The 17,364-nt window shown below is 46.5% G+C and overlaps 5 protein-coding genes and 1 non-coding gene across 6 annotated transcripts; 3 read left to right on the top strand and 3 right to left on the bottom strand.

Moving 5' to 3' along the window:
- Window positions 1-579: 579 nt before the first annotated feature.
- CND00370 (transcription factor, putative) lies at window positions 580-3,608 on the bottom strand. The gene is made up of 11 exons (XM_570381.2): window positions 3,457-3,608; window positions 3,135-3,401; window positions 2,870-3,074; window positions 2,729-2,814; window positions 2,223-2,673; window positions 2,074-2,163; window positions 1,961-2,017; window positions 1,790-1,904; window positions 1,529-1,724; window positions 913-1,481; window positions 580-856 (listed from the first exon to the last, which is right to left on the bottom strand). Coding segments are annotated over exons 1-11 (2,082 nt in total). The 5' UTR covers window positions 3,501-3,608; the 3' UTR covers window positions 580-854.
- A 4,203-nt stretch (window positions 3,609-7,811) lies between these two features.
- CND00350 (low-affinity zinc ion transporter, putative) lies at window positions 7,812-9,425 on the top strand. Its single transcript, XM_570392.2, has 5 exons — window positions 7,812-8,120; window positions 8,180-8,294; window positions 8,352-8,460; window positions 8,515-8,800; window positions 8,856-9,425. Exons 1-5 carry the CDS (start codon window positions 7,954-7,956, stop codon window positions 9,286-9,288), a joined length of 1,110 nt encoding a protein of 369 aa, XP_570392.1. The 5' UTR covers window positions 7,812-7,953; the 3' UTR covers window positions 9,289-9,425.
- Window positions 9,426-10,084: 659 nt separating this feature from the next.
- On the bottom strand, window positions 10,085-12,127 carry CND00340 (expressed protein). Its single transcript, XM_570369.2, has 3 exons — window positions 12,038-12,127; window positions 11,807-11,902; window positions 10,085-11,693 (listed from the first exon to the last, which is right to left on the bottom strand). The coding sequence occupies exons 1-3, from the start codon at window positions 12,064-12,066 to the stop codon at window positions 11,597-11,599; spliced, it is 222 nt and encodes a 73-aa protein (XP_570369.1). The 5' UTR covers window positions 12,067-12,127; the 3' UTR covers window positions 10,085-11,596.
- Window positions 12,128-12,278: 151 nt separating this feature from the next.
- On the top strand, window positions 12,279-12,366 carry CND00330. Its single transcript has one exon. It is a non-coding gene; the product is annotated as a tRNA-Phe (tRNA).
- Window positions 12,367-12,453: 87 nt separating this feature from the next.
- CND00320 (expressed protein) lies at window positions 12,454-13,707 on the top strand. Its single transcript, XM_570372.2, has 4 exons — window positions 12,454-12,956; window positions 13,062-13,144; window positions 13,224-13,290; window positions 13,367-13,707. Exons 1-4 carry the CDS (start codon window positions 12,579-12,581, stop codon window positions 13,547-13,549), a joined length of 711 nt encoding a protein of 236 aa, XP_570372.1. The 5' UTR covers window positions 12,454-12,578; the 3' UTR covers window positions 13,550-13,707.
- A 257-nt stretch (window positions 13,708-13,964) lies between these two features.
- On the bottom strand, window positions 13,965-14,921 carry CND00310 (conserved hypothetical protein). Its single transcript, XM_570331.2, has 2 exons — window positions 14,264-14,921; window positions 13,965-14,201 (listed from the first exon to the last, which is right to left on the bottom strand). Exons 1-2 carry the CDS (start codon window positions 14,876-14,878, stop codon window positions 13,995-13,997), a joined length of 822 nt encoding a protein of 273 aa, XP_570331.2. The 5' UTR covers window positions 14,879-14,921; the 3' UTR covers window positions 13,965-13,994.
- Between the last annotated feature and the right edge of the window lie 2,443 nt (window positions 14,922-17,364).

Here is a 17,364-nt window from a genome sequence, read left to right as displayed (position 1 = left end):
CTAGTAGTGGGGAATGCGGGGCAGCGGGAACAAAATTCCCTTGGTGACGTGGGCCTGTGAGCGACAGAGTGCGAGTTAATTTTGTGCGTAATCGAAAGCGGGATAAGACGGGAGAGGTCTCGTGTTCCAACACACGGTCAAGGTGTACGTTGCTACAAGTTTCTCAAGTCCTACCTGATTTGGCTGTACACATGCAACTATTACATGTTACTTTATTTATTTACGCATCTCGTTTTTTCGAACCTAATTAAGTTAAGATTAATAATTTTAAAATTTGCGCGACGCGGCGGACATTCACTTGCTCTAAACTATTTTCGTTACGTAAATATTTCTTTAGATCTTCGTATCTTCCGATAACCGTTCTATTATTATTAACATCTCGGCGGGTGTCCCTTCGAGCTTGAGGTCTCGTTCGGACATTTTTTCATACGGAAACTTCATACGGTTATTGAACAAACGCGGAAAATGCACCTCGCTGGCCTCCACATTCGTTCGTTGATCGCACGACGATGGGGGAAGTCAACATTCATCTTTTGCTCGCTATTGATACTGTATTGCATTAGTCCACCAGAGCATGCCCAACTACCAGTGACAAATGTAACATGTACCGTTTTAATACCCCAGCATTTCAGCTTTGCAGCAGAAACCCTACAAAAATGCCGAAGTGTATCTCTCTTTATGGGCCGTGACGACGTGCCATAAGGGTGAACCGTCTTGCATCGGTGGATCACAATATAGAATGCACATACTTTGAAGCGCTGATGATAACATTACAACATCAAAACATCAAAACATTTTCCCACCAAGACAATACGCATTGATCCAACACTAGCCATTTACAACATCCTTTATGATCCTTTATGATAATCTCCTGTCAGCACACCTTGTAGAAAGGATGGTCATCTCACTCACATCCTAGATTCAGCATATGCTGCATGTTCACCCCTTGAGTCATCTCATGTGACGTCCCTCCAGACTCACTCCCCGAATACCCTGTGTCTATCCCAAAATCCATATCTGGCAACAGCCCCTCCAAGCCCCAATCGCCCATGAACGGTAATCCCCCATCGTCTGCTGTAAACATGAACTGTGCGACCTCGTCGAATTGTGGAAATTGGTTGTTGGTATAGTGGTGAGGGTCTTGTAGATGATGAAGATGAGGATGCGTATGAATAAAGTTTGTATGGGGGTTGTATGTCGAAGAATGGGTTTCCGAGGTCTCAGAATGAGGCGCTTGGTAAATTTCTTTCTTTGAAAGCAACAGGCGCATATTGCGGGACAATTGACGAGCCATGGCGTCAACAACAGAAAAGTACCCCGGGATGTCAACTGTATGCCTTGCTTCCGCTTGAGTTTCCAGTTCGCCAATAAGCTCGTGGACAGTAGCCAAGCGTAGCAGCGAAAGATCTGAAAGGTACGGTGAGGCAGAATGATTAATTGACTGAATAGTGTATATGGCGCAAAACGCAACCATGCTTGTGCTGAAATCCAGATGGTCAGGAGGTCCATCATAAAGGCATCGACTTACTCGAATGTCGCGGAATTCAAAAGACCTTTCCATGTCTTATAGTGATGTATGGCAGCACATACGACATCGAACGCGAGTACCTCACATGCCCTCCTTGCTTCTCTTTCAATTTGCCCTGTAAGCTGTCGCTTCTTGACCAGTGTCAGTGCGAGCACAAAAGCTGAAAAGCGTGCAATAATGTCGTATTCATGGGTACCTGTATCCGGTTTGTCAGTTTCAATTGAGTGTTTCAGCGCAGATGCCGAGCCGGGCCCGACAAACTTTGTATTTCATAAGACCATCGTCTTCGCCATTCCGCCATTGAACGGTCAATGTATTCTTCGCCGGAGGCGAAATCAGGATAATTCTGGGTACTCAACCGGGCATGCGCGCTCGTCTGTTTCGCCAAGATCAATACAAAGACAATAATTGTCGAAAGCATTATGGACTCACTACGAGCTTTCGCAGCGATACAGATGCACAGATAGCCGCATCGAAACGGTGCGCAAGCTATTAATTGGCCATCAGACAAACCCCGTCGTTTTGATAAGGAGATTCAACTTTACAGGATGTTTTCCCCATTTTGCTAATGAGTCGGGTGACACTAAAGCAGAATCTCGGAATATCGGATGGCGGCCCGCCACCATCGCCATATTCTATTACCACTTCAGTATACCTTCAAAAAAAAGGAAAAATACGCCTTCTTGTCACTTACCCGATCGTGTATATACATGAGGAAACATACCCGATGTGCATTCCTAACCAGTAGGTCGTGATTACTCTTGTCGTATAATGGATCCGTTTGAACGCAGTATGGCAGTGCAGTATCTAATCGGAGCTCAACAACAAGCGCCAACGCATATGACACAAACATCCACGTCTTATCTCTCGCCAGAGTAGACGGTATTTCCATCCAACTCGCCAAGAGCAAGAGACCTTGGATAATCTCAATTGACTTGAGGTGATTATTCCGGACTACAGCCTCGAGTCGGTGTGCGTGGTTCATGAGGAGAGTATGCAGCCGAGCAGAGGGACAAATGGATTTGTAGGTGCTTGCGATAGCGAGAATGACGGCAAGGAGGAATGAGCTGCGGGATCGGACGAATGCGAGGGTGTGAAGGCGTGGGTCAAAGTACATGGATCCATTGGTGATGAGCTCCATAAACCTGTGCAAACATTAAGCAAACGAGTAAAACATTATCGAATGAAAAGGATCCATACGAGTCGAAAAGATGCTGCGCTTCAGCGAGACTGACAATCTGCAGTGAGATAACATCGTGCTCGGGGGATGCATCTGGCCTCGCCATCTGAATAATAATCAGAAACGAACGCGAGATGGAGAAAATAGAGGAGTATGCTCACGTCAATCCTTCCACAAAAGACTGATGGCTCGTCAACATCCGAGGACATTTCTATGGGCTTCTTTGATAATAGTGAATCAAGTCGACGCATGATCGCCTCCTTCCCTCCCTCCGGCTGAATCTTTTCAGCCCAATCTGAGTACCTATGGAAGATACTCTTGCTGCTGCGTATATGGTAGCTGTCCTGAGCGGTTGCCTCTTCTGCCCTGTGAAGAAATTCGATTAGCGAACTATATATCAAATGAATCACGATCCTCATAGCGTACTCTGGTGTAAAATGCCTTCTGATAGCTTCCGAAGCCAAGACATGTAGCGGATTTGGAAGATGATCCACATCTCTCGGAATCTGTGCTTCACTGTTGCTTGCGGAAGAAGCTCCGGTTTGTTCACTGATAGAATCCGCTTTACGTTTGCGATTCTTTACTCCCGGCTGTCTTCCTACCCGACGCTTTACAGTGATGCACTCGATGCCTGTGGATCGACATCGTTCGCATATCTCAGACATGTCATATCCTCTTGAAGGACGGATACACCTGAATGGATCCGTGAGCGGAAGCACTCATAACCGGGGACGCCCAAAATACTCACTTCATTCGCACCTTGCGGCATGCCTCGCACGCAGTGGTGTACATACTTTTCCAGCTTGTGCGTGATAATCACTGTTCGTGGGCAGTGTAGGCTCTAAAAGACAACAGAGGATGTTCCCCGCGGCGCAGTTGAGAATACAGATGGGAATTTAGGAAATGGATCTGTATAAAAGACAGATAAAGATAACTGCACTCAAGCTTCATGAGGGCGCCAATCAAATGCACGATCTGGACTCCGTATATTACGTAAATATTAGGAACAAGGCACATGACTCCAACACAACGATAAAGATTGGCCGAAACGGTAGGTCCAAATTCCGAGGTCCTGCATCATGCGTCAGCTATATATATGATGGCTGCACCCGCCCATTACGTTGTTATCGATTGTGTCAGCAGCCACAGATTGGTGATGTGGCTATGTATTGTAACATCGTAATATATAAATAATACAATGCAGAGAACCCGACAGTGAGGGCAATATGGGATTTATACCGACCGTATCATCTATTACCGTCCAATTGGGCCAATCATCACAATTTCAAACCCGTATGAAAGTGGCCATCCAAGTTGACTTCGAAGTAGTACGTTCCCGTTCTCTCCTGGTCCTTCAACAAATCCTTCACCTTTGGCTCCCATCCAATCCACTCATTAGTCAATTTGCTACTTGAAGTACATCCGATGGTCGTAACCGGCCTTAAGCTACAATAGTTTCGTTGTCCTCGGTCGTTTGTATTCAGCTGTACTAGAAGCTCTGAAGTGGTTCGGTAGACTGGGGAATTCGAGAAGACTAAGCTGCGTGGGCAATGCATTTTATCTACTCTAAAGGCTACGCCTTTTATATCTTTCTCAGCTCTATGAGCTGACTCATCTTTCTCACACTTTCCCTGTTCCCTGCGCTCGGACCTCTCTCTTCCCTAATAACGCCTCCTCGCGCAGTCCTCCTTCTCTTCCTCCCGTCTTCTTCCTCTCCTCGCTCCTCCGAAACTACTTCCCCAACTGCTTATTGTTCTCAACCTCCCCGTCCTCCTTATTGTTCTCCTCGTTCCCTTACAGGATGGCAGCAACCCCTGTTGGCCGCCCGTTCATGTCCTCCAAGGCACCACCGAGGTATATAAACCGGCAGTCGACGGTCGGACTCTCAAGACTGGGACCAATCTTCACGAAATTCAGGATGAAGAGATCGAGTTCAAAAATATTATGGGGGTTACTTGCTAGTAAGCTTGGATTGGAGACGAAGAGCAGCGTCACGATGCAACAGATAATATAGGCGAGCACCACTATTAATACGCGAATGGTGTTCTTGGGGCATTTGGCCCGCAGGTGCTTTCCAGCCTCTACGAGGACAGTGGTGCCGCTACACATCCCAACATACGGGACGACATCCTTTCCATGAAAAGCTTTGATGAATAGAGGCATAAATCCATCATTTGCCATGCACAGTGAATGTGAGGCGGACGATGATAGTCATGACCCTTTGAAAGTACATTACAAATTAAAAGAATGTTTTTGGCTTTCGCCCGAGGAAACACAGCGTTTTGGGATGACTTGAAGAAGTGAAGGCCGATGGGGAAATCAGCGAAGAGGCCACTTGTAAAAGCCAGACACTCGCTCTGCAAGCTATTTCGCCTTGGTAATTCATGTCTGTCACCTTCGTTATCCTATAATCCCAAGTAGAACTTCATTTGATCTGCCAGATTTCCTAGTTCTTTGGCTCCCAAAAGTATTCTCTAATAAGGTTCATTTCTATGGAACGTGACATTGGGCCAATTGCCTGTGAAAAGGAGAAGCCAGGTGACTATGCTTCCCGAGAGCTAATCATGATAGAAGGTAGCAAACTGGACATTTAGCTGGACTAATAGCTCCTCGACGTGATCCACCACAGACCCATTTTTTCAATTGTGGTTTGACCTGCTTTCAACCGGCGCACGTCGGCTATGTTCCGGTACGACAAGCTTGGTCCATGCCATACTACGTAACACACTTCACTTCATCTTTTGCTCGAAGTCCCTCTCATGAGTCTAGAAGCCTAAAGGTTGAAGCAGCAAACAATAGCAGGTAACCAATGAACGACCAAATCACCTGTGCGACGTAAAAAAACTGCCTTCCAACAACTTCTTCTCCTTTGTCTCAATCATTTGTGATTCGTTGTCGACTAAAATTTGTTTCCAGGACTATTCCAAGTCTCCTCCATGTATTTGAACAGTCCATTTCTATTGTAACATCCTTTGCCATGTCTCCCAATCCCGATCTCATCACCATCTCTTACTATACTCTTCCGAAGTTCCGAGCTCCTCTTATTATCCTTCTTCGTCACCTCCAACAGCTCTCCTCGTCTCCTCTGAGCTTGTCAAGCTCATGAAGAGTACATGTAAATCCATGTATTCAGAATGCCGACTTGTACTCCACAAATAAACTAGGCTACCGGACGGCTGCCCAATGTGCATAGTTTCTGTCACGGCTTCCTGGACCCTCAGCCACTTCGTCAACAAGCAATTTAACAAAGAGAGTGCAGAAGAGCTATTCATCCTCAGGATGTCTGATCTACCTTTACCTTTTTATCAACCCCAAATCTGTGAGATAAATTACAAGGACCTCACAAACGGGTCTGAGCTTTTTCCACAATTGAGGGGAATACGATTTGGGGGTCAAATGTCACAAATTTGTATAAGCCATATGTGATCGTACCGGAACATAGCCGACGTGCGCCGGTTGAAAGCAGGTCAAACCACAATTGAAACCATTTCGTGCCTGCTCGAGAGTCCTCAATCCTCAAAATTTCCGTATTTAGAACGCCGAACGCTTGATCCTTCGACCACCGGTTGAAGGTTGGAATCTTGACGTCCGCATGCACAGCCTTACTCTCTTAAGCCTTGATGCCTTTTCATGCTCTCAAAGCGTAATCTCTCGGGTCGTACCTGTCATCAACTGCAAGAGAAGAGCAGCCAATCGATTGGGACCTAATTAGAAGAAAGAGTACGAGAGTCACGCGTTGTGCCGCCTCTATAATCTTCTTTTAGGGAAGTTAAGAAAATGTGGACTGGACGGTCATTACTCTTGCAACCATCATCAGCCAACCACCTTCAATTTTCAAATAGTGCTGAGCTGCTGGATGCAGGGTGATAAACAACCGCAAGATCAGACAACCCACCATCGTCTCGATATTCAAATAGGCGCCACTATGTAACACACCACATTGCTTGTGAGGTGTTCTCCCATCGCCGATGAAAGGTATCAGGCCAAAGAGTCTCAAGCAATTCAATGTAGTAGCCCCGTCAGTAGTAGGGCGTTTATACTCTTACTTTTAGTATTCTTTTTCTGGAGTTGTTGCCGTTATTATGCGCCATCATCTTTTTACTCTTGTACGAAGAAGTAACGGTATGCTGTAGACTGGAAACCTCATCGCAGTCATGAGGCGGATTAGAGGCAGCCGATAAGATAGATCAGTGAAGTTGACTGAGCACTGGCATCTCCAAGAACACGGTAGTAGCTCATGTCATGGTTATCTTTATTAAGCTGCATGGCGGAGAGGTTAAGCCAGAAGTCCGCGTCTGCATACTATATACCGCAGCGTCGTGTTCAAGTCGTCTTACCAAAACAACGGTGGCTAACCCACCCTCATTCGCCTCATATTTCGGTGTGCCTTGGGAAAAGTGCGAGAAGCACCACGTAGCGTGTAGAAGATAGAATCAGAAAATTCTATGGATATTCTTCTGGAAGAAGAACGAAAATTGTGGATTGAGGATTTGCCGGTCTATAATTATATTTTAATGTATGTTCGCGCGTGTTTTAGGGTTGTTGATTGTGTCCGAAGTAGGCAAAGCTTCGGTACGAGAATCAAAGAATTACCGATTACCAAATGTCGGTTAGCAAAAGTTGTAGGCCTAGTTCAGAGGAGGAACCATCACCGAGATGTAAAGATGGGGTACCTGCAATACAGAGAACAAAAATGTACTCATTTTGCAGTCGAGGGAAGTCAAAAGAAGGGGAGAAAAAAAGAAGGCTCCTCGGTATTTAGTCTTCGCTTGGCAGCTCTAAATCACTACCGGTGTTCTAAAAATACCTTGCCCCACTGTTTGTTAGGCGTTGCTCTCCTGTCTGGCTTTGTAGTGCATCGATGTTCTATGCGCCTCGCTCCAAGACATCCAACTAAATCTATAAAATGAGCGGATTGGTATTTGCTGACGGGTGGCCTCTTAATTAAGCAAAGATAAATAAGGGGCCGTACCCTTCCAGTTCCGGTAATTATCGCGTGTACCTCACAAGTAGCGTACCTAGATTCATTACCGCAAGGGTCCCCTTTTTGCAGAAATGAGGATGCTGAGAGTCGCTTTTTTTCTTTTTGCTAAACGTGTAGACACGCATACTGTAACTGCATAATCATATATAAATCATATATTTTCACAATCAAACTCACCTTCCGGACTTTGTATTGAAAGAACCATCTTGGTAGCTCTCCACTCCGCCTCCGCTTTTTACGACCACAAAAACACCATACAACATGTCCGACGATGCCGCTGATGTGGACGCCTGTGCCATTGACAACAGTGAATCTCACTTTGGATTGCGGATTGGGTCCATCTTCATCATATTGGTTACGTCAGTGATTGGCACTGTACTCCCTATCATCTTGAGACAAAGCAGTTTCGTTCCAAGGCCGGTGTTCGAGTGAGTTGAAATATCCTTCCCGTGTTCTAAAGACGTCGCGACTGATAGGATTTATGCAGTTTTGCCAAATACTTCGGTTCAGGTGTAATCATAGCAACAGCGTTTATACATCTATTAGCACCAGCATGGGAAGAGTTGACTTCAGAGTGTCTGTCAGGCGCATGGGAGGACTATGTGAGTCGATCTTAGTTTTTATACAGAAGTGCTTCCCGCTGATCGCATTTAACATAGGATTGGGCACCTGCCATCGTTATGGCTGCTGTGTACTTCATCTTCTTTGCTGAAGTCGCCGCTTATCGAGCGGGTACACGGCGACTTCAGCGATTGGGCATCAACTATAGTGTGTCTCCTTTGTGTCCTCGCGAAGCCGACATTAGCTGACATCTTCCGCAAGGCTCCCACGCTCACGACGAGACTGATGCGCACGCGCACACCCACGATCACGAACCTCCTCTTGGCGTGGATGTCACTGCCCCTGCTCCCGACCATCACATTCATCCCGACCATTCCAACATCACCTCTCATCCTCACGGACATCATCGCACATCGTCGGGCGAGAAGGGCAAGGATGCGGAGTCTGCCTCTGATGTCTCGACTGTGAACCAGCTTCCTAGTCAAGCTGAGGCTGCTGCTCAGCTTATCGCCGTTGCAGTTTTGGAATTCGGTGTCGTTCTTCACTCGTGAGTTTTCCTCAAAAAGCTATTGCGTCTAGCATGCATTGACTTATTCTCCCAGTGTTATCATCGGTCTTACTCTCGCTGTCGACGAATCCTTCGTTACCCTTTTTATTGTCATCATCTTCCACCAAATGTTCGAAGGTCTCGGTCTCGGCTCCCGTCTCTCAATCCTCACTCTTCCCGAAAATTTGTGGTGGACGCGGTACGCCGCCGCCATTTTCTACTCTCTATGCACACCTGTTGGCGTCGCCATCGGTCTCGGTGTTCGATCCACCTACAACGGTAACGGTGCGAAAGCCAACATCATTTCAGGTGTCCTCGATGCCACTTCGGCTGGTATCTTGCTTTACACCGGTCTCGTCGAATTGCTCGCCCATGAGGTGTTGTTAAACCCCAGGATGATGAAGTCGAGCAACTCGAAGTTGGCTTATGTCTTCTGCTGTATGCTTTTAGGTTCCGGTCTCATGGCGTTACTTGGTCGATGGGCTTAAGAAATGAAGGACATCCGTGAGAAGATTATGTCGTAGATGTTCAGCAGGCCTGCTATCTGGGATATCTAGATGTGCATTTTTATATAGATTATGACCTAGAAAATTAATTAATTAATGCATAATGAGCTATCTGTATGACAAGTTGTTCGAAAAGTCCCTAGCTCATTTTTAGATTTGTTACATCAAGCTGAACAATACAGCACCGATTGGCGGCAAGTCATGTCATCAGGATGTAATCCATGATATGGTTGACTTACTTTAACTCTATCAAAGCACAGCACCTAGTGGCGTCTATCCCATGGCACGATATAGAAAGTTGACTACAAAACAGCAACGAGATTGGTCCAGCCTAATAGTAGTTACCTGAGACTTTTGCGATGTTTGACAACAGGTTTTTGGCTGCTTGATGGAAAGATCGAGTACCGCATTCTAGTACCGCACCCTTAAACCGAGCAGTATTATTTGCACTGTCAATTAGAGAAAGAATAGCAAACAAGCAGTTAGAGATGATTGAGATTACGAACTAAACAGCAAAAATGTGGAACGATAGGACGACCACCACCGTGATCTTTAACCTGTCGGTTTTCCATCACGACTGGCGCCCACGAAGTTCGACACCCATGGGGTTACAATTGCAGAATGATAGATAATAAGACTTGGTTGAAAGATTGTGCGCGATCTTGAAAAAATGGGAGGTGACAGGTCAAGAATGAACAAAACGAAATAGACAGAAATGCGATCCCGGCGCCGGGTTGCATGAAGTTGACTTTTACTGTACAATTCAACAGATAATTGCAATTACATATCGTCATATACATTTATAAAGGATCCAAAGCTATACTTTTTTTACAGCATCTCCATGCCAGCAGGCGTTGTTGTTCGAGACTCATCAATCCCTTTCCTCGCAATTGGCTCCGCCTTGACAGCAGAATCCCTTTCCCAATAATCAAAGTCTAGAGGGAAAAAAGGATTAATGTAGAGTGCTATACCAGGTGAAGTTCGGGCGATGAAGTCCTCATCGAGGATGGCAATACCCTGGTGTTGAAGCCAAATGCGAAGATTTGGAAAAAGGAAATGATGAGGAGTAACGCCGACAGGACCAGGGTAATTGAAGATTGCATGGAGCGGAATGCTGGGGTGGGGACGTTATGTTGATAGATGGAGAGGAGAAATGGAGAATGAGGAAACCCAAAAGGATAAAAAAGGGAAAACTTGAAAGCGACATCCTCGTGGCATTGATATAGACAGTTAGTCGATCTGACAAATGACACATCTTTTGTGCGGTTCGCTTTGGTATCAAAACATGGACTCAACCAGTAGTGGATGGTTGAAGCTTACCCTTGATGATAAATTAACCACGCGGCTTAGTGACTGCATGCGAAAAAAAAAACCTTTGTATTTGAGATAGCTCCTTTCGAGTTGCCGCACCTTCGTTCCTGGCATGTTTCGTGGCCATTAACCACAAGTTTCAGCGTTCTTCGAAGGGTTTTGAGCATCAGAAGCCAGGTCCACCAAGTGAGTTTCTCTCGAGTCATTGCCAAGTCCGAGGTTGGGATACTCTTGTAAATCTCCAAGTTCGAGGAAGGCAGGTAGATCGGGCGATATGATGGGAGCTTCACACGATGTGGCAGAACATAGACTCAATGAAAGACTACCGGCTGGTTAATAGTTGGTGTGAAGGCTGTGAGCCACGTGGACAGAAGCGGTCCCATCGTGGTTGATCCTAATCTCGGGCACCTCTGAGAATGAGTCTATCCATACTGACCGCATCTCTGTAAACGGAGTGATGATAAATCTAGACGAGAAAGGTGAGAAACGTGATGCCGCAATCCGCAAGGTGTTGCAGTCCGCAGGTAAGAGTCGTCAGTTGATACCACTGATCCCATCTTTATCCCTGACGGCAATTTGACGGTGATATTGAGACCTTCGCCGAGTGGCAGTAGGGGCAAAGGTAAGTGATAATATGACGAACATGGGAAGGTTAGAAACTACGCTCTGCTAATAATTGCTGACCATTTGAAGCCTTGTGTCGATGATGCGCTCTGTTGATTCAGTCATTTGGTTGACGAACGCTTTTAAAGCCGTCCGCTATGTCGCCGTACCAATCAAATCGTTATCCAGCACCTGTCTTACGCTCTGCAAACATCAATCCTCCCAGTTCCTGGATTTTTCTATTCAAGCCCTCAAATTAACCTCTGTTTTTCCGACCACATCCACCTCACCGGGAAACCTCATCAAACCATTTCATGCATTTTTTTCTACTCCTTCTTTCTATCCTTCCATCATTCTCTGCCTTTTGTGCTTCGATTTAGACGGACGGTTTGCCAGAAGTTTTAGCCTCCTTGGGAGGGGGGACAACATAGTTGGACTCGCCAGACTGACCGTTCTCCCAGAGTTGGTATCGCCTACCCACAATATCAGCCATATTTCCCTCATTTCCCTCCCAGCACCTTTTTTGCCGGCGTAATCCCAACCGATAAAGGTTTCGCGCTGCCGAAAAGGAAAACGAGTTACTTACACGCCAATGATGGCACGCTTTTCAGCGGCGACACGGTCGGTCTCATTGAGAGCCTGTCGAAGGGCACGAGAGGCGATAGAGGTGTACTTGTTCCAACTGTTTGGATGTGTGATGGAATGGATGGGCAATTGGATTGAAGGTAGCGAAGATGGGATACGTCGATAGAGTTGAGTCCTACCGTCAGCACCGTTCCTCCGATTTCTGCTTTTCTCCGATTGTTTCTGCACTCACGACATGAACTCTCTCCAGGTAGAAGACATTTTGGGTGATGTGATATTGTTGGTGCTGAAGTTGTAAGTAGGACAAGCTCTGAGATGCACCAGAGCGGGCACAGGGAGGGCGAGAGACTGCCTCGGCCGCAAGGTATAAGACCGAGTATTTCCGTTTGTGGCGGAGCAGAGGTGTGGAAGCTTCATGCATAAGAACATGGACTTCAACTAACATAGAATGTAAGAAAAGAAGAAACCAAGAAGGCGACATAGCTCAGTTGGGAGAGCGCACGACTGAAGTTCATCAAGAATCAAATCGTGCGGTCCCTGGTTCGATCCCGGGTGGCGCCACACTTTTTGCTTATGGTGCATATCTCCACCTCCCCACTTCATGATGTCAGGACCAAATTCCCGCTTCTTTTTGTTTTTGCCTCCTTCATCAACTCCAGTCTCACACGTCACACCGTCATCTCGATCGATAATTTTTATCTCAGTTCAGGCATTGTTTTTGAACTTGTAATTATCCGCTGATCAACCAGAGGTACCATAACAATAACAAAAGGATGCTAAGCCCGAAACTCCGAACTATTACCGCTGGCTTCCTGCTCCTAGCGACTGTGGGCTCTTCAACGTTCGCCATGCTCCAGCCTGAAGCGTATAATCGGTCATCTACTTCCTCCGACTCCATTGACAATAGGAAAGACCACTCCCAAGTATCTTTTTCAGGTAATGGAGATAAGGTCCGAGGAGAAGGGAATGCAGGGGGGCTGACAAGAGAGGAAGGGAGTTTAGTGGATGTTATTCTTGGTTCGGGAGGCTCTCGTGATCATGATGTCAATGTTGGAGTGGATGTGACCACGGGGCCTACCGTTGCAGATATGTTGACGACTGAGCGTACAGCGAGTCTGTGGTGGAGTTATGCTAGAGACAGCGTCGAGATTGTATGTTGTCTCCTGTGTTCCACCTCCACGCCCACTCTTCATCCTGCCTCATCGTTTAATAATATTGGGTGCCGATCTTTGCTCCTTTGCTGACTTGTGATTAAGGCCAAGAGACTGGAGTCAAAGCTGAAGAGCTCGACAGTATTGGTCCCCGTCGATAAAGCCATCTTGGCGCTTGAAAAAAAACCGTGAGTCATCTTTCGCCTTTCCATTTGCGAAATCTCGAGCAGAGGCAGAGTGCTAATGATGGCTTTTGTAATATGATAGGCACCAATCTCCCGGTCAGACGCCAGAAGACGCAGCTCTCAAGTTTATTAGTGCTCACATTATTGACGTACGTTCTTCTTTTTATTTGTCGTCATCACTCTTGACTTGTATGACTTACAATTCTCAATTCTTTGTCAAAATAGGGAACGCCCCGCGAAGGTACTTTGCCTACCCTCCTTCCGAACTTTTCAGTAGAGTTCGTGAAAGATGAGAGTGCCAAGGGGGGATGGAGGGTCCGACCTGGAGATGTAGAGGTCTTGGCGGAGAAGGACGGGGTGAACGGACGGGTCATGTATCTGGCAGAGGTCTTGCCTTTTCTGAACTGAGTGAACATTTCTAACTAGGGAGTGGACGATGTACCATGAGGGTCTTGTAGTCTTGTCGTTTCGAGAAGGAACTGAAGTATACGTCTTTATGTATTGGTATTTGTAGCGGCAATTGCTGATCTGTTGATCGAGCAAAGTGCAGATGACGATACTATGGCGCTTGACAATGCTTCGAGCGGGTCTTATTCCCTAAACAACAGTCCTCAAGCCTGTACCATTCAGTCACTGAGATTGGACATGGTCCAAGGGGATCTGATATAGCCTATTGTCTATGAGAATAGGAAGGCTCTGATCATCGGCCAGATATGTGGTTGAGGGACGTAACCCTGGACCGTCGGCCAAGAGCTCCTCACTATCTCTATAAAGGAATCGAGGTGTATTTTTGATGTTTATAGTAATGATTGTATTTATTAATGATCATCCAAAGATACTAATATAGTGCAATCTAGTAATCATAATCTCCCTGACCATTCTGAGCCGTCTTATCCTCATCAACCATCATCTCTCGTCCTCTCAGACCTTCGCCTTGCGTCGTCCCGTTGGGCGTTTGACTCGGTTCTTCATCGTCAAAATACCTATCTTCGGCGTCTCGTTGAGCTATAGGATCTCCTCCCGGAGGATCCACAAAGTCTATCGGGGAATAGTCTATTGTCTATAGTGATACGAATCGGATGTAATCAGCTGATTGATCTGGTAAGAAAAACAGGCATTTACGTCTAGACCATCGAGGAAAAGTTCTAGCAAACGCTTCTCGAACGCAAGCTCAACTTCTTGTTGATCTTCTGCCATCTGGGGCCGTTGGTTTGCTCCGAACCGCTCTTCCTCCTCATCGCTTTCCTCTTCAAACTCTTCCCCTTCTTGATCTAAGCGTCTCTCCATTCGTTTTGCAGCTCTCACATCCTCTGCCTCCCTCTCTTCCTCCATCAACCTCAAAAACCCTCCAAGCTTTCTCACCTGCTGGTTCCCAGCAGTTCCTTTCATAAATGATGACTCTGCCCATGCCGCTTCTTCCTCAGCGCTCTCGCTGATCGGAGCGAATGGATCGCCGCCCATGCGTTCCCAAAGGAGAGGCCAACGGAGCCTTCCTTGAGAGGCAGTGAGGAATGATGGATGTGTGGTGGAATGAATGAGCCTTCGGCGCTTGATGGATGGGATTAAAGTGCGTGTTTTGGGTGGAATGATAGCGAATGGTTCCAGAAGAGACGGTGGGAGAAGATGGAGATATGCTCGGAGGAACTGGAGAGGTGGAAGAGGGAGAAAATCGGATGGAGGAAGCTGGAGGTGAAACAAAATGCGAGAGACATCTTCTTCTGGTATATCCTGGGACATTGTCACTGCTGCGATATGATTTGGAGATGAAATGCCATTTCAAAATCATGCCTCGTAATTTTATTCACCAGACCAGCAGCATCCCAAATGGATGGCGATGGTGGAGGCATGGTCGGAAGGCGAGGCCGGAGGAGTTACGTAAATGAGATGGATTTTGTTGCTTGCCCGCGCGCAACAGACAACATCTAATCTTCGTTCGTTCTCCGTCCGTTTATGTGTCCCCCAAGGACGTTCCTTAACCCATATAACCTTCGCCGACACCAATGGTACAATAGCAAAGGAGATACATAAGGAGAATTGTCGGCTTTTAGGAATCATCAATGTCCCTCTGAGTGTCAAGTGTACCTGACTGATTGGCACCCGAATTTGTGACTTCATCCACCATTTTATTACCCAACATATATATATCATCTGTCTTCCCTAGAAGCATGAAGTCCATTGTGGGTAACAATGGAGGGCTAGGGCCGGTTAGTGGCATAGGGCCGTAATTGGTCAGCAATCGCGTGGGTGGGGGGAGAGAAAGAGCCAAGGTCGTGGCTCTTCTGTTTCTTTCTGCTGTACATTTCTTTCCACTTTCCCTATGCAACATAATAGGTATTGTGAGATGTCTATGAAGACTCAAAGGGAAGGAAAGAACTGTAATAGAATCTAATGGAAGACATGAAACCAGTCACGCCACAAAGGGCCTCTCTCTGAATCTCCGGCCCCCTCCCATTGTCCCCATTTGCTCGCTCATACAACAATAGGCACATACATAACTAACAAATTAGAGGTGTGCAGACCAAGTCCATAGCTACCCCGTCATTGCATGAGATAGTTGAATCACAAATAAGCCCACAGCGCAGAAAGCTCATTGGCCTGTAAAATGCTGGCATAAGTTCCCCTTTTAGAAAACGAAGTAGTAGTTGGATTACTTACTTCACAGAAATAAACATCTTTTGCACTGACCACTTATATATGGCTGAGCTATACCTGCTCCAAAGACCCAGGATGGCTGGATGGGTGTGCAATGCGTCATCAACCATGGGAGGACTCGCAGATGGAATTTGATACATGATCCCTGCGTCGAGGAACTAATTTTCGCCAAGTTATTGTCAAATTCTGAACATTAATGGTGTCAACATGCTTGACACAGCCATTTCCTTAGCATTCAAGACAGGCTATGAACTGCTGTAAGTAGAGTAAACTTGATCCTTTGTTGGTGATTGAGATGGCCTAGGCGAGGATACTAAGGAAATAGCACATCCCAGCATATTGAAATGGTCCTTTATTAATATTAATAAGTCCTTGCTGGAAAAAAAATTCCGCCATGCTCTCCCTCGTCGCCCGGACCTGGGGTCATCCGGTAGCCTTCATCCTCATCGCTGCTCCTCATCCGCTTCCTTCGTCCTAGCCGGATAACTGCTTTCAATAGCGACATTATGATCTTCATTAATCTCCTCCCCAAATCAGTTTCATGCCCGTCACCATCCTTCGCCTCGTTCCATGCGGATACCATCCGACTGCTGTTCAGGGTCTGTCACTCCACGAGCGCGAAAGCACCACAGTTTGGCGTCAGGTACCAGATCGATTGTCATGTCGTATTGACGAAGTCGCAACGGAAATCAATCATGGACATATTGATTGTGGATAGGGAAGGGAAGGAGCTTGTCCATTGGTGTTTTCCCCACATTGGCTGGTATTTTCCCCTTCTCGGGACAAAAAGTTACTTCGTGACCCACTTCTCCGCAGTACATGATAGTTTTGGGTTCGTTGTTTGGGTCCGTTGCTCCTTTTCCGCTCGAGAGATTTGTTGATGTCGCCCTCACCCTGAAAATCTTTGAGAATACGAGTCCATTTTGGTGCCACAAAACACTTGAACGTGCTGATTAGGTCACTCTTGCCCATGTCGATCTTTCAGTTATTCCAATCTTTTTCAAGGTGTTCATGGAGATCTGGGCAGATATTTCACAGCGGCATCTATGGCAGGCACCTCATCCATGACAGGTACCAGTTCTAGTGCCTTGTCTGATTTTTCAATAAAGTTGCGGAAAAGATAATTAGGGGCAGGAGAATGCCGCGGATCGGGTCTGAACAGTTGGATCTTTAACGGAGCTGGAAATCGACCGTCACAGGAGGAAATAGATGGCGGCGCATGATGGGGTTGAAAGGAGATGGGTGTAGCTGACGATTACAAGGGGGAAATTATTGCTTTTGTTCGCGGGTCGGCGGGGTCGCTTGCTTGGTGGCATTGTCTGACGGAATTCGTCGTTGATGCGGAATTCGCGGTGATGGACGAAATTTAGCCCCGTTGAAGTCCAAATATTGATGCGCCTCGTGAGGATAGTAATAGGTTCGCATAGCTAACCCGCCTTTCGTAGGCCTATTAATGGCAATAGCTTCTCTAATACATGCTTAATAGTCAACACGTCAACCTAGAAACCACCGGCTGTAAGAAGATCTCGTTATAGCTTACTGAAGAGACATCTCAAATCTGACTCATGTCT

Source organism: Cryptococcus neoformans (assembly GCF_000091045.1).
Source record: "Cryptococcus neoformans var. neoformans JEC21 chromosome 4 sequence".
Taxonomy (NCBI): Eukaryota; Fungi; Basidiomycota; class Tremellomycetes; order Tremellales; family Cryptococcaceae; genus Cryptococcus; species Cryptococcus deneoformans.
The sequence above is the reverse complement of the archived record's forward strand: the minus strand, read 5'-3'. Positions and strand labels throughout refer to the sequence as shown.